Raw genomic sequence first — 16,872 nt, forward strand, 5'->3', positions numbered from 1 at the left:
GTGTAAATAAATTATAGCTTCCATTGTGGTTAAGTTCCCCATTTATAGCTATGGTATATTAGTTAATTACTGTCTTTATACAGACTCAGCTATAAATAGTTCATCCCTTTAAACTTTTAAAGTGGAATAGGAAATTAAATCTTCAACAATTGATTAGTGATTCTGCCCTTTATTAACAAGTTATTAATGCCAATTTAATCCAGAAACACTATACACCATTTCCAAGATGATTTCTCATATAAAATTTGACAACATTTTTATAGACCTAACATTTCAAAGCAGACTTTTTTTTATGGTAGAAATGATTTTAAATTCAAATGTTGAAAATAATATTTGATGGTTCAGGTGTGATTAAGTCCTGTAAGTAATGTTAATTCTGAAAGCCATCTCATACTACAGTACATCTAAAGCAGGCATACTAGTTTCTATTACTCTGAAGTGTTTGTTGGGAAGGGAAATGACTAAGGTATCGGTTTTACTAATGATTAAATTAGCATAATAGAAGACAGCAAGGGGTATTATTATGGTCTCTCAGTATTAAGAAATTTCCAGGGTTGTATTAATGAAGATGGTCAGTTTGGCAGGCAGGAGGGATAATTACGAGCGGAACAGTTGAAGGCCACTTTCGTTTCCCTTTTAACTGTCTGCATACGTGACATTGCTTTTAGTTTTCAGGCCTAGAAATTGACAATTTTAGCCACTTGCTAATAACGGAAAAGCCAATGCTAAAAAAAAAAAACAATAATAATAATAATATTTGCTAAAGTCAAGTTCTGATTGGCATTTTCCTGAAGTATATATAGCACCGCCTCAGTTGATAGAGGCAAGTGACTGTTGTTGTCTACTGGCAAATGGCAAAATCCACTGGCATTTAGCCGGTAGATATTCTGAATTTTGAGGCCTAGATGAGTTGCTTGCACCTGAGGTAGTTACTCTCCAACTTGTTCTCAGATTTTGAAGTGGAGTGATTGTATTTTATATGTTATCTTGTTAACTTGCAAACACAACAATATTAATAATGAGACTATATATAAAGCGTAAAATACAAAAGAAATCCGAAGTGCTGTAGGAAGAAAATATGAACAAATAAACACAAAATACAGAAATGACAGAGGAGACCGAAAAATGAAGTAAATAAACAATTGCAGCAATAATTAATATCCTTCTAGAATACAAACCAATGCTTGGGTAATGTGAAGAAACTGGTTAAAATGTTTGTAACTAGTTGTTAAACTTTGTGTGACCATTTTAGCATATATCACAAAATAGGAAAGAAAAGTGTGTCAGTATCTTAAGGTGTTTAAATTGACTTGAGTAAGTCTTGGAATGACATCACAGAACCACTCCCTGTCATTGACTCTATTGAGAAATATATACTGTAGTACTAGCGATGTGTGCTTGTATCTAGCTCAAAATAATCAATATTCTTACATACATACTCAGCTGCCATCGAAACAGAAGGGTTTTTTCCCCTATATCCTAACAGCCTTCTCAATATCAATGTATACTTTGACAAATGTGAAACATGTGACTATATATAGCTACTGTACAAACAGGTTTTAATTACCGTGATGCAATTCAACTGGAATTAAGTTGTAAGGTGTGATGATAGTAACTCATTAAACAGATCTCTCGTAATGGTTTACTAGATTTAGTGGTTTGCCTTTTAAAATAGTGAAAGAGCAACTACCCAGCGAATCTCTAGTTTATTTCCTTTTCCGTCGGCCATCGTTTTAGAAGTCAACGGCCTTGTTCACATGAGAATGCAAGAGGGGAGCAGGATCTTGTTTTCCTGTTTTCCTGTTTTCCTGTTTACAAATCAGTTGATTAGGTATTAGTATTATGGTCTACCTCTCCCCCCCCCCCTTTTAAGACTTGCGCCTGTCTGTGTTTATGCATAAGAGATGAGTTCAAGTCACCAGAGATCTCGGATTGCCAGAGAACTCTGTTCCTCTGACCCTCAAGAGTGTTCCCTGTGGGGGGGGGGGGTCAGGTTCCTCTCCGAAAGTGAGATCACCATCTCGGGTTCTGATCCCGGAGTTCCCAAGTATTTCACGCTATAAAATGGATCATCCTTTCCTTCTCAAAATGTGAACAATTAATCCTTTGGTCGTGTTTACATTCTTACTGCATACCATCCCATACGATAACACACAAATGGATACAATATGAGACTGGCTTTAATTATAAAGGTACATAGTGAACTTTTTGTCAATACTGGTTGGTGTGTGTGTACTTTATCACTTTAAGAAAAGAGTTACCTCACAGGAAGTAGTTTAAATTTGTCCCACCCAAAATTTATACAAGGAATGAAGCATAAAGGGAAACAATGAAATATTTTAAATTTGTTTGTGGGATAAGAACTTCTTGTGTAATTGGATCACACAATTTTACAATTTTCTTTAACTATTGGATTAATCAATTCGACAACATTGAAAATGATGCTTATTTTCTTGCAGACTAGTCTTGTAAAAATTCATAATTCCAAAGATATTCTCTTAGGGGTTTCCTTTAACCCATTAGATGCTTTAAGTAGTTAATAGTTCATGAAAGAGAAAGTATCTCCCACCCTACTTATATATTAACGGTAAACAAGAACGCTCTCGTATAACGTATCCATGCTCAACTGTTTAATTAAAGCTGAATGATTTGTCAAAGCCATTTTGAAATGCTCATGTCTGCTATGTTATAAAATACTTTGGCACACTTATTAAAGTCTTAAACCACCAGCGTATCATACTGAGCTTGATACAAGTGGGTGTAAATAACTCTTCTAATCCCGGCGGATCAAAATGTATCTATTTCTTGCTTTTCCTTCCTTAAAATAATTGTTAACCATATAGTATATATATGCAGAATACTTCCCAAATGTCAACTTTAGACTACATCTCTTGTAACTAAATTTTGCTTCATGATCTCGTCCAAGCATTTGTTTCCTCTTGACATTTCCTGTTATCATGATTCTAAATACTAGTATACTTCTTAGCATTGTATTTACTTTAGCTATAGCCTATTACTATACATGACTAAGCTTAAGTCTGAAGGCTCTCATTTTAAGAAAACAATAGCTAATTAAAATGCAGAATGTTATTTTTCTCCCTACATGTAATTAGTTCTGTGCTAGATCTATTAATTTTTTTTTTTATACTGTACTTCAACAATCCAATGGATATCAATGCTACATTTCTATATATTCTGTACTTCAACATACCAATGGATATCAATCCTACATTTCTATATATAATGTAGTTCAACAAACCAATGGATATCAATCCTACATTTCTATATATAATGTAGTTCAACAAACCAATGGATATCTATGCTACATTTCTATATATTCTGTACTTCAACATACCAATGGATATCAATCCTACATTTCTATATATAATGTAGTTCAACAAACCAATGGATATCAATCCTACATTTCTATATATAATGTAGTTCAACAAACCAATGGATATCAATGCTACATTTCTATATATTCTGTACTTCAACATACCAATGGATATCAATCCTACATTTCTATATATAATGTAGTTCAACAAACCAATGGATATCAATCCTACATTTCTATATATAATGTAGTTCAACAAACCAATGGATATCTATGCTACATTTCTATATTTATTGTAGTTCAACAAACCAATGGATACCAATGCTACCTTTCTATATATATTGTACATAGTTCAAAAAACCAAAGGATATCAATGCTACATTTCTATTTACTGTAGTTCAACAAAACAATGGATATCAATGCTACATTTCTATATATATACTGTAGTTCAACAAACCAATGGATATCAATGCTACATTTCTATATATATACTGTAGTTCAACAAAACAATGGATATCAATGCACTATATTTCTATATTTTTTCTGTAGTTCAACAAAACAATGGATATCAATGCTACATGTATATACTGTAGTTCAACAAACCAATGGATATCAATGCTATATTTCTATATATTCTGTAGTTCAACAAAACAATGCATATCTATGCTACATTTTGCTTTACATTCAACTCATTGTAAAATGTTTATACATGATCTAGTGTAAATCTGTATATAAGACACACCCAACTTGTCCGGTTTCCCTTCTATTATTCAAACCACTGTGAGCACACAGTTTCATAAACTCAAGAAGTTCAGTTCAAGAGTGCGGATTATGAGGAAAGAAACATTGTGTAATTAGCACTACTACCCACTGTACCTGTGTGTAAAACATAGTTTACTACAGTACACACTGTACCTGTGTATAAAACGTAGTTTACTACCCACTGTATTTGTGTATAAAATATAGTTTACTACCCACTGTATCTTTTTCTGAAACATAGTTAACTACCCACTGTTCCTGTGTATGAAACATAGTTTACTACAGTACACACTGTACCTGTGTATAAAACGTAGTTTACTACCCACTGTTCCTGTGTATGAAACATAGTTTACTACAGTACACACTGTACCTGTGTATAAAACGTAGTTTACTACCCACTGTATTTGTGTATAAAATATAGTTTACTACCCACTGTATCTTTTTCTGAAACATAGTTAACTACCCACTGTTCCTGTGTATGAAACATAGTTTACTACAGTACACACTGTACCTGTGTATAAAACGTAGTTTACTACCCACTGTATTTGTGTATAAAATATAGTTTACTACCCACTTTATCTTTTTCTGAAACATAGTTTACTACAGTAAAGGGATGCACCGGATCCAAATTTTTGGATCCGGCCGGAACCGGATTTTGCCGGATAGTACATGACATCCGGCCGGAACCGGATTTTTTCATTACACAAAACAAAATCATTAATAAGAAGTAGAAGTATGAAACAAGGAGCAAATCCTAGGTGAGGTATACGCATATTATAAAGAAGTTGTAATTAAGACCCCATTTATGAGATTAAATATGACTTGATGTGGTGTAATCTACATTCTTTAATAAAATATCTACTGTACAATAAAATTGTCAACAAGCTTCATACAGTATGTAAATTTGTTTGCTGGAAAAATACTGCATACTACCTATGAAGTTTGTTTTAAAACGGGAAGCTACATTTTACAAATCTCATACTTTATACTGAATAAAAAGATTATTTAATTGTTGTAGTAACACTAATATCAGGATGAAGAATTGTCTTTTATTATTCATTATTTGGTAACAAACTTTTACACTGCAATATTATCTGTAAAAAAAAAAAAAAAAAAAGCATTGCATCTCTCCAGAAGTGGAAGAAACTTCTTATCTATCTTTTATCTATCCTTTAAAATGGAATTGAATGTTCATTAGAACACTTAATGATTTAGGTTTTTCATGAACTTTTAGGAACTTTCATGGTGACAAGAGATATCTCTTTCTGTGAGAAAATTAGATACTGTTTTTTCTGTGACTGGCACCCCATTTAGTGGAAACTCTTCTAGTCCGTTGCTTCATCTATTTATAAAAGTGCCAAGATTACAATTTGCATATTGCCATGACCACAAACAACGAGTAACAATTGACAGCTTTCTAGACAGGAAATGGACTGCAGTGGTCCACAAAAAGATCCATTGTTTTGACTTCTTAAGGTCCTAATGCACATGTTTGGATTTTGGACATTTCATTTCATGCAAGTGTTTCTCTCTGACCATATAAGAGATTGTTTCACACATAAAAATTCAGAGAAAACATGAATGCCAACAATGAATAATGGGAAAGTAAAGATTCAATGGAACAGTATTTTGACTGATAAGTATATGAATGGTCTATTTTAACTGCACAATATTAAACTGATGAAGGCTGCAAGAAATGATTTCACTGCAAACTGTATTTTTTGTATATAGCTTCATATTATTACAGTAGTTGTATTATTTTGGTTGATCTTTAGAAACAGTGGGTCAGACCATTGAGAAAATTAAATTAAACATGTTAAACCTAATTTTTCCTGACTTTGAATGTTTTTATTAATTTTTGGAAATAGTTTACATTAATACCAACACCTTTTTAAGGAATAATTCAGGCCAGATTTTGAAAAAGATCCGGGCAGATTTTGAAAAAGATCCGGCCGGATTTTGAAAAATATCCGGCCGGAACCGGAATCGGATAATTTCTCACTATCCGGCCGGATAGTCCGGCCGGACCGGATATCCGGTGCATCCCTACTACAGTACACACTGTACCTGTGTATAAAATATAGTTTACTACCCACTGTATCTGTGTATAAAATATAGTTTACTACCCACTCTACCTGTGTAAAACATAGTTTACTACCCTAATTACCTGTGTTTAAAACGTAGTTTACTACCCACTCTACCTGTGCATAAAACGTTGTTTACTACCCACAAAACATAGTTTACTACCCACTGCACCTATGTATAAAACGTAGTTTACTACCCACTCTACCTGTGTATAAAAACGTAGTTTACTACCCACTCTACCTGTGTATAAAACAAAATTGTCCTTTTACAGTCAAAGCTATAATTCTGTAATGAAAGCAAATTTACTTCATACTGTAGGTCATGGAATGTTAAAGTTAATATGATACATACCGGAGGTGATACTGTACACAACCATATCCAGTATATATTCCTATAAAGATGGAGACATCTTGTACATTTCGGGTTGACCGATGCTCCAACAATTCATGTTTGTTCGCTTATTGTCCGGCACAGATGATAAACCATATAAATTGGAATTTCGAAGCAGTAAGTAAAACAGACTTGTGTACTTCAAACCCTCACTCGATTTACTTTATGTTAAATGGTATCAAATACTACTTACGATGAAACCTGATATTCTGGTACTGGTGGCATTGAAGTACACAAGTTTTTCAAAACAAAACAGCAAACAGGGTTTTGTACTCTAGGCATGTTTACATGGCACTAAACGTCAATACTTGTCATGGCAAAGATATAGTTCATTACACTAAGTCTTAAGTATCTCGGTACTTTTGTTTGAGGAAAGTAAGACTTGATATATTTTAAAACTGGATTAAGGAATGCTACTGGATTAATGAAAACTGCATCAATTGAATGGTGAGACCAGTATGTACAGCACTGTACATCCCATAATGGAAGCTGATATTGCATGCAAATCGTGTCTCGCTACAGCTGGATTGACTTTCTGCCTGCGTAAGTAACCGTTACGGTCCAGTCCTTCATAATCTCGGTCTATAGACCGTGCCGGCTGTCATGAAGCTCACAGTTTGTGTAAAGATTAGATTGGATTAGATAAAATAGTGTCATTTTATTTTCATTTAGATTGGTTTTCATTTCCTATGTATTTTTATCTCCAGAGCTACTATGTAGCATACCGTAGTATACGGCCGTGCAATGTGTAATACAGATGTAACTCATGAATATTTATTGACTAATCTATTCTTACTTTAATTGCCCTCATAAATAATTCATAAATGTTTGTTTAATTTGAATTATTTAGCTTCCAAATCACTTCAAGCTTTTGAGGACGAAGGTAAGGCTTACGGAAAAACCTCCCGATTTTTGTTGAATTTGTGCCTTTTGCAGAATTATGCATGAATGGGTTTACTTCAGCAAAATGTTTGTATTTGTTTTCTGTTTTGCAGTCTGCACAAATGTCTGTGTCTTAGAGATAACTGTTATTGATTAATGTGGTGTTTTGTTTCAGAATATTTTAAAAACAATCAATCCAGCAATTTTCTTTGATATAGCACCTAATATTCAAAGTCAAGCAAATGTTCAGTGGTGCTTAGAGTCAAGAAAATGCTCTTGAAAATAGATAAAATTTTATGTGACCATTTTCCAAAAAGCACAGAAAGCGTTATACAATTTATGCTGTAGTTCTTTTTATACAAAAAAGCAAACATTTGTTTACTGAAACTTCTTTTTGCCAGCTGGTTTTGGCTGAACTTTGAAATATGCATTTTTATTCCTAAAAAGGAGAGAGAGAGGGGAAAAGAAGCCACAGGCATTTTTTTTTCTATTTTTAAGCACTTTTGGCAAAGCAACTTGATAAGCAAGCACTTTATTCTTTGAATTTAATTCTTTTATTTAGAAATTTCCAAACATCACAGATAAAGCATTAAAAGCTCAATTTTCAAGCACTTTTATATGGCCGCTATCTCTCTTTGAACAAAGTGATTTTGCGGGAGTAGTAAGAGGATGATAACGATCATTTTCTTACTTACAGGAGCCTTAGATTTATAAAGCAAACTACTGCAGCTGAAGAATGCAAAATTGTGTTATTTGTGTGATTTGTAAGCAAAGCAGATGCCAAATTTAAATTGTCTATTTTAACTTGAATATCAAAGTCCTTTCCAGTTTATTTGTGGTGATTTTGTCTTGCATCGTTCTTTATCTTTAATATTAAAAACAATGTTTGCATTTTTCATAAAATTGTTGAGTTTTGTTGTATTTATAAAGCATGTATTAGTTCTCAGTGCAAGTTCCTTTTACTTTTTATCAATGCATCTGTTTGATTGACTTTTAAATTGTTGGATTTTTATATTTGAGAGAGATTTACAGTAGAGAAAAAAAATATGAAAACCTGAAGACTTTGGTGGCAGAATATTAAAATGCATGAGATCTATAATTTGATTTATAGCCATTTCAGTGTGTGATATTTAAATGGACTGAATGTGTCAAGTTTATGTCAGAGATAGTAGTGTATTCTTAACACCCTCCCCCCCCCCTCCCTCCCTGCCTGCCCAATCTCCTCGTTCCATCCTTGAGTTATCTATGGTGTTCTTTTGTACCAACTCTGATTAAAATCATTAATTCATGTATGCAACTCGCAATGAGTTAGCACGGCAAGGTTATTAATAATATTCACTTGACAAAATTTGATAATTTAGGCCTTCCAGCCTTCACACTTTCTTCAACGTCAAAGTGCAAGTTCAGTGTACAGAGTTCACACGATTTCATTTTGATGGGAAAGATGTAATCTCGCCATCTTACTCTTGCCTGCTGGTACTGATCTCATTCATCTTTTTATGGTCAATGTTCAAATCTTTTAAAACTATAATAATTGCCTTTCTTGGATTTTGTTGTTGTTGCAGAAAGCTGTTTCTTTATTTCATACTTGATACCATGTTTAGATCTTTGTAGGTGCTCTCACTTTTGTACTTACTGCTGACTTTCCTTGTAAAAATTTACTTTTCAAAACAAGAAGAAATGTCCTTTTGTTTTGGTAAGAACTTTTTGTTGAAAATCTGTAAAAGAAAAATGGCAGTTCTGACAACTATTAGCACATGTATAGTATTCCGTTCAATTTACTTGCTTATGCTACAATGTAGTTGCCTTTTGAGACATAGCGCACAGGGACAATTAAACTAAAAAGTTTGGTTCCCTCATCACTTACCGATCTCCACACCACAACTGCACTCCTGCTTTCTTAGTATTAGCTAGGCAAAAATGGAAGTTGCGAAATGCCAGACGACTATCACAATGACAAATTTTTGTTGTTACATTTATACTCCTTGAAATTGCCACCAAAAATATTCTGAAAATAGAAAGTTTGAATTATTATTTATACGTAGAATTATCGGAAATGGAAACTGCTTGAAAATAATATTGTGATAGACTGTCTGTAAGAATCACCATAGTAAGAGCTTTTTTGCTCTATTTACTTACACAATACAAAATTGCTTGTTATTTCAATTTCCTGTTTTGAAAATTGTTTGGGCGTAATTGTTCTGGAGGCTAGCTCATTTCATGATATGACTTTAATATTTATAAACAAAGGTAGATAACTTAAATAGGCTATTACAGAAATTATATTGAGTTTTAAAATTTGCAAGTTTTTTTCTTTGACTAGTGCTTGCATACGGTGGCTTAATAGGGACATAGGGGGGGAAATAAGTGTCCCCAAATCTCAAAATTTTGACTTTTTATCTCAGTTTTTTCCTTTTTCATGTCCCTATTGAGCCACCATACTTGCAAAACATTTAATGATTTTGAAAATCATTCTCTCATATATCCATGAACCTGGACAATTCCCATCAATTGATAAATGGTACAAAAAAAACCCACTTTAAATGCTAATGCATGGTTTTATTTGCGCAATTCCAGTTCCCAGAGTCAGGGGAAACGCTACTCTAGCTGCTGATGGGGGACGTTGCTATCTGAATGAACATGGTAGTACCATCTGATGACATATGTTCATCTGTATAGTACAATCTCGGTTCACTTGTTACTGATTTGCATGAAGGCTGCATGAATAATTCATAACTTAAACGATCAGGTCATAGGTCACTTCATAGCAGTGGTACTGACAGTTTGAGCAGTACTACGAATGATATCCTGTTTCTAGTTAATTCGGAAGCCTTGATATTGTCCCTACAGTACTTGTAAATGCTTTGAAGTTTGGCATGAAAGTACAGTACCATTACATAACATGGGCTTCCTCTGTTTTGGTACATTGTTACAAAATCGTACCAACTGGTTGCAGGAGCTACCATCACTTTAGTGAAGTACTGTAGTTTACAATCGTTTATTTACTCTGTTGAAAATGTGTGACATATGGTAGCCCAACAACACTTCTTAGTATTATATGTGGAAAGGATTAGTGAAGATAAAAAGAAAAAGAAAAAACAACCCAAAAACCAAGTCTTCCACAGTTTCATATTTAGGGGACAGTTGAAAGGCACTTGTCACCTCACACACAAAAAAAGACCCCAAAAAATTGCATAGACTAGGGAAGAATAAGAGACACAGGTGTATTTTGCTGTTATTGGTTAATATTTAAATGAAGTATGCTTTGTTGTATTTATCTCTCTGTTCGTCTAACATTTAATAGAATAATGAGTATTAGGCTATGAGACATACAGACAATACAGATCTAATATCACATACTAGAAGGTATTGAACTGTAGCCTTTATCTTCCATATGGCGATGTTTACAGTAAATTCACTCAGATACATACAGTTGCAAGTACATCTCTTGGGATTAAGTGTGACATTCATTTAAACATAGATTAGTTATAGCTGCCACAAGATTGTCAAGACATTTACATACAGTACATATCATACAGTCTGAACAGGTTGACAGCAATGATGGGGTAAAAAATGTATGTAATAATAGGTCTATAGGAGTGTTGAAACAGTCTGTGTGTGTTTGCTTGCTTGTGTATGCATGACTGACTGAAGCATGCAGTGAACTGTGGGCGTTGAAAATTGTAACAACGTTCAAAAGAATGTATGGTTGAATTATGTAGTGTGTACTGTGGATGTTGAAAATTGTAACAACGTTCAAAAAGAATGTATGGTTGAATTATGTAGTGTGTACTGTGGACGTTGAAAATTGTAACAACGTTCAAAAGAATGTATGGTTGAATTATGTAGTGCATACGGTAAGTGCCACATGTCTTATAGTTTGTACCTTTTAAGATTTTACTCTAATCCCATGTAAAGTGCGTTGAGATAATCCTTTTAATTATGTTAAGTGCCATATAAATATAAATTATTTTTATTAATATTCTTGTATGTATGGAATAAAGTAAAAAAACGGTTGAGTATAATTGAGTGTAATTCGCACTATACAGAGGTCTACATGCACCCGTACAGCTTCAGATACCCAGCTGTGCGTGATCTGTATGTCGATAATGCTTGGTCGATCAAGGCAAACCGCACCTGCACTGATGCCTGGCATATTGCATGTGGAGTACAGCTCTTAAGGGAGCAAAGTATCTCAGTAACTGTCTGGCATCGGTTGGTATAAAAATTTAGTTGTATTATTCACTCATGCCCAAAACATATTCCAAACATCCGTTGGTCTTGCATACCAAATATATCCACATTTTGAAGTAGTTTATTGAGCCATTTTGTCAGAGGAAAAAGGCCTCAGACGGCATAATGACAAGTACAGGAATAATGCAAAGTACTTCACGGTAAGGTGTCTGTTTGCGTGTAGCTGCAGTAGCTATAAATAATAAGACAGAAGTCTAAGAGATTTCCCCCAGATCGCAGTGAGGTAAAAACATCAGAGAATTCAGGTATAAAATATGTATGGAATATTGACATCGAGTCTAATTCGTCGTCGATTATTATTATTCCAGTTTGATGCAAAGCTCCTCATTCGACTAGACACGACAAGCACTTCAAGGAAAAGATGATGCGTGTCTCAGTTAAATGTTCATGATTTGTTTAAGTGCCTGTTTGGGTTTTATTTCTTTTATGATCCCTTTAATCGGTAAGTAAGTGCTCCATTGTGACATTTTGATGCGTTTAACATACTGCATACTGCCTACTTGTTTACTACACGATTCATGTGAATGCTTGGTATGCATGATTTAGAGAAGCCGATTATAATGGGTTAATATACAGGCCGGTTATCAACCAATGTCACAGACTATGAATATTTTATGTGACAGGAATGTGTACTGCGATCGTTGAAAAAATGACACACACACGAGAGTAGCTCAGCATCTGTTTGTGTGCAACAGATTCAGTCTGATTGTCTAGGGGGGTTTAGTGTGCACATCTTTCATCAAATTTATCGGTGGATAGAAGGTAACCTTGTATTTCAAATAACTTGTGAAATTTGGTAACTAAATAGTATAGTCTGTATTCATTTTTCTGTTTGTAAGTTTTGTTTTTGATAGCAAAGCTTAAGTGGTTGTGAATTTTATTTTTGAAATCAAGAGTTTATTTCATCGCAGGTTCAAAATGTGCTTTTTTATATTTTTGCTCATTCTTTGTTTTTCTTTATATGAAATTATTATGACGATGATAAAGACCTTTCAGGTGAAAGCAGTTGTTGAAATGTTTCTTCCATCAAACCAACAAGAGAGTTCAAATGTGAAGCCATTACCATGAATTATGCTAAGATTAACAAAAAGGTGTAATTCGTTAAGATAATTATAGTCCATGCCGTGCAAGAGAAGTGAATTACGTTCATGACACTCAACAATTCACTCACCTACATGAAATTGGCATGGAGTGTACATGACCAAAATGGCTGTTCTAAGAGTTAAGTGAACTGTGTCCAATTCGACCTGAAATTGCGATAATTGAGTATTAAAACTGAACCCAAACAGGAAACTAGTACAGAAGGAGATGGGTGGGGCTGTTGTACTAAATTGTTTTGATGTTGCATCCTGAACAATTCCATCTGTGTTTCTGACAAATAAATTTGACTCCCTCTTCCGTTATCCTTGCCTCTCCCTCTCACCCTTCCCCCATCCTCTAGAAACTCCCACTCTCCCAATTCTCTGTTCTTGGTTGTACCCTTGGCCAATACCTTAGAGCAAGACAAAGTTTGTTATTTTTTTCTATACGATAAGATCGTTCCTGCTGGTCCAGTAAAACATATGCCTGAACATGTTCAAGTGATATGAAATGTTTAACAAGCGCATGATTAGGTAAGCCACAGAAATTCATGAACAGCATACTGTATGTTGTTAGGTAATTGTTTGTGACCACTAGCTCTCTCAAAATATGTGACTACTTAGAAATTGTAGTACAGCATAAATCAGTCACACATTACATCGTTAGCAGAGCTATAAATTTTCACAAAGCTCTGCCAAGTAATTTTGCCTTTACTTGGAACTTTCTGGGGTTATTCATCGAGAAAGTGAAGGAATTCACGGTCTCATCTGTTGATTTATTGCTTATTATGAAACTGGCCGATCGATATTCTGTACCAACAGGTATTACATTTAGTGTGTGATGTGTGTGGAAGAAAGGCTGTTTAGTAATATGGTTGTAAATTGTAAACATGATGTCAAATATGTTTCTTTAGTGAATTAGGAGCAAGATTCAACGCCATACAAAGAAATGTACAACTGAAATTTTCCAGTATTGAAACTTTTTAACACATTTTAAATTGCTTGTTTATTATGAGCAACTAAGCTTAGAAGGTATGTTGACACTTTAAACATATTCCATAACGTCCACCAAGGTACTTCAGAGTACATGTTAGATAAAATGTTAATTGTGATAATTGTATTTGGGACATATTGAATTGAATTCATGTATTTTTTTCCATTCCCCCTTCATTTCAATTGACGGTGTACATTAAATATGTATTATTTTGTCTCATTCGGCTTCTATCATGCCTTTCATGTTTCCAAGTAAAGACAAAATAATACATATTTAATGTACACCATCAATTGTAATGAAGGAGGAATGGGAAAAAAAATACATGAATTCAATTCAATATATTACAAATACAATTATCACAATTTTCATTTTGCATTTGGTGTCAAAGTCAACACCTATTATTACAAATTGATCTATTGCTTTCAAGTACAGGCTTGACAGTAAAATGCCTCTTAATTCATCAAGTAATGGGAGCTATAAAAAGACTTTCAAGTAGCTGACCGAAAACAAGAAGCTCACGGGCATATACTTAAGCATATTTGCCGAGGTATCTTTGGCAATATTTACATAAATTTAATGTGATACCTATCGAAGCCTGCTGTGTCTGTCTCACCTGATGCAGAATTAGGACTTGGTATGCAGGCATGTCAGCTCTTTGCACAACAATTGCTGGAAAAGTGTCCTTTCAATCTCTCTACAGAAATAGATTTAACTTATCTTTATTCCAAAGAAGAAAAAAATGTTGATATTGAGTGTTCATATAGCTGGGTAGGTATTTGTTTACAGACAGTTTTTGAGAAAGTCTGAAACTGCACACGGTGTAATCGTTTTTTTTTTAATGTATATAAAGATAATATTAACATAAGAGCATAATATCATATTTCAATGCCAGATAGTTATAAAGTCTTTTCAACAATATATATATTTGCATTATTGAGAAAATCAAAAGTTTTTTTAAAAGTGTTTTTTTGGTCTTTTTTTTCCGTCTTAGACTCGCAAGATGTTGATCTGGATGCTTTGCTGGGTGACTTGTGTGAGATGGAACAGAGCTTACAAGAACAGATTTGGAAAGGTTCCCAACCAACTACTAAAGTGAGCTACGAAGAATATGTATCTTCTTTATCATCTTTTTCTATACGAAATGGATGTTTTCATTGCATAGAAAATGTATGTTTTCCAAAAGATATTTCATCTGTAATTTCATCTGTAATTTCATCTGTAAAAATCATCTCTGAAATTTCCCATTGCTCTATCAAAATTTGAAGAAGATAATTTTCACACAAAAATAAAGAGTCACTGCCATTCATGTTGTTTCCTTTAAAATGGAATATAGTGCTGACCAAATCGATATTATTCTTACTATTGCTTTTCAGACTGAGGCTGTTTCAACTGTTAGTGATTCGATGTCTACATCATCACATGAGGCAGCACCTCCCCCTCCCCCACCTCCACCCCCACCACCAGGTGATGAGCAGGGTAGTGCATTCATCGATGACCTCCCTCCGCCCCCTCCTGAAGAGGACTCTCTGATAGAAAGTGACTCTGCTCCCTTACCTCCTCCACCCCCGTCTATGGACACGGAAAACGGAGAAAGTATGCCAGCTCCGCCTCCACCCCCGCCTCCTCCCCCTCCACCGCTTTCACTGTCTTCTAAGCCAGTACCTCAGTCATTGCCATTATCAGTGTCACCATCAAATTCCTCGACTACCATCTCGGAGAGCACCCACGATGACACAGCCTCGCTGGACTCGACCAGGACAGCGAGTACCCACTCACTTCCATCTCCCAGACAAGCTACAGAGCCTCAATTCCAGGCCGTAACGACGCAAATGCCTTTCTTAGAAGTAACACCGAGCTCGCCAGCACCCGTACCAACCAGTCCAAGGTCTCCGAGTAGTCCAAGTTTCCAGCCACCTCCAGTGAGTGCAAAGTCTAAATAATTGAAATGTAGAAACTAATTAGTGATGTAGATCGTGGCAGCTGGGTTTTGATTTGTTATTACTGGAATTAATACGTGTCTTAAAGTTAGTGAACAACAGAAATGATCTGTGCAAATGATAAAAATTGTTTGAAAAGGGCCAAAAAGAGTTTTTGGCCAGGACAGGATTAGGGGTAAATGACCACAGAATTGAAATCTGGTTGTCACACCTGAAAGCATGATAACATTTTGTTTGATCCACAATGTAACCAAAACTTTCTTCATTCTTTTCAAATTGGAAATTAATTAAATTCTACCTGCTGTTACTGTTAGGCTACTGTAAGTTCTGCTGCTATGAAATTGTCTTAGAGATAGGTTTTGAAATGTTGATAGCTGTTCTGTGATAAAGTGAGAGCATTGCGATATGTGAACATCTCTTGTGGCTGTAACTTGACGCAAGATATTCAGAAGTTATACGATACTTAATGTTGTTGCATGGAAGTCCCGAGACAGTATGTTTCAAACACGGCAGTCCCCTTAATATTGTAGGGTTAAATTGTCAAACTAATCTACAGGACTGTCCCAGGCAGTGTTGACAGAGTATAGTTTAGCCATCACTAGTTGGTTGACGCTAATAGGTTTGGCTCATAACATCTTTACCTTTCTGTGACTGGAAGGACAGAAAGCAGTTATTTTACAATACTAAGCAGCCACACGTGCAGGTGGGAGATGCAGAATGGCTTACAGCTCATGTCGAGTGGCTATCCTTTTATGGTTTATAAACATTTTGTATTTTTTACGACTTGGAAGACCATTTCAGATGAGAAAACCATGGTTGTGTCCTTGATGGCTGGCCAGGACTAGAACCCACCGACCTCCCAGATGCTAGGTTTCATTACCTCTAATGCCACCTCCCTTATCCTGAGCTAAAACCCACATACCTCCCAGATGCTAGGTTAATGCCGCCTCCCTTATCCAGGGCTCAAACCCACCGGCCTCCCAGATGCTAGGTTTCATTACCTCTAATGCCACCTCCCTTATCCAGGGCACAAACCCACCTACCTCCCAGATGCTAGGTTTCATTACCTCTAATGCCACCTACCTTATCCAGGGCTCAAACCCACCAACCTCCCAGATGCAAGGTTTCATTACCTCTAATGCCACCTCCCTTATCCAG

At 35.1% G+C, this 16,872-nt stretch overlaps 2 protein-coding genes across 16 annotated transcripts in view; one reads left to right on the forward strand and one right to left on the reverse strand.

The window, feature by feature from the left end:
- The window catches only part of LOC139959012 (uncharacterized), a 46,163-nt gene extending 39,242 nt beyond the window's left edge, over nt 1–6,921 (reverse strand). For 3 of the 4 annotated variants that reach the window (XR_011789942.1, XR_011789940.1, XR_011789941.1), the window contains exon 1: nt 6,530–6,921. The gene's annotated coding sequence lies outside the window, so the exon portion shown is untranslated. The remainder of the gene's footprint in view (nt 1–6,529) is intronic. The other variant, XM_071956506.1, reaches the window with a different exon arrangement.
- Nucleotides 1–16,872, forward strand: part of LOC139959008 (ras-associated and pleckstrin homology domains-containing protein 1-like) — an 84,410-nt gene that overhangs the window by 36,679 nt on the left and 30,859 nt on the right. For 10 of the 12 annotated variants that reach the window (XM_071956490.1, XM_071956501.1, XM_071956499.1 and 7 more), the window contains 3 exons: nt 7,419–7,451; nt 14,769–14,869; nt 15,151–15,696. In XM_071956490.1, coding sequence (XP_071812591.1) covers nt 7,419–7,451; nt 14,769–14,869; nt 15,151–15,696 — 680 coding nt within the window. The remainder of the gene's footprint in view (nt 1–7,418; nt 7,452–14,768; nt 14,870–15,150; nt 15,697–16,872) is intronic. The other 2 variants (XM_071956492.1, XM_071956498.1) reach the window with 1 other exon arrangement.

Source organism: Apostichopus japonicus, chromosome 18 (assembly GCF_037975245.1).
Source record: "Apostichopus japonicus isolate 1M-3 chromosome 18, ASM3797524v1, whole genome shotgun sequence".
Taxonomy (NCBI): Eukaryota; Metazoa; Echinodermata; class Holothuroidea; order Aspidochirotida; family Stichopodidae; genus Apostichopus; species Apostichopus japonicus.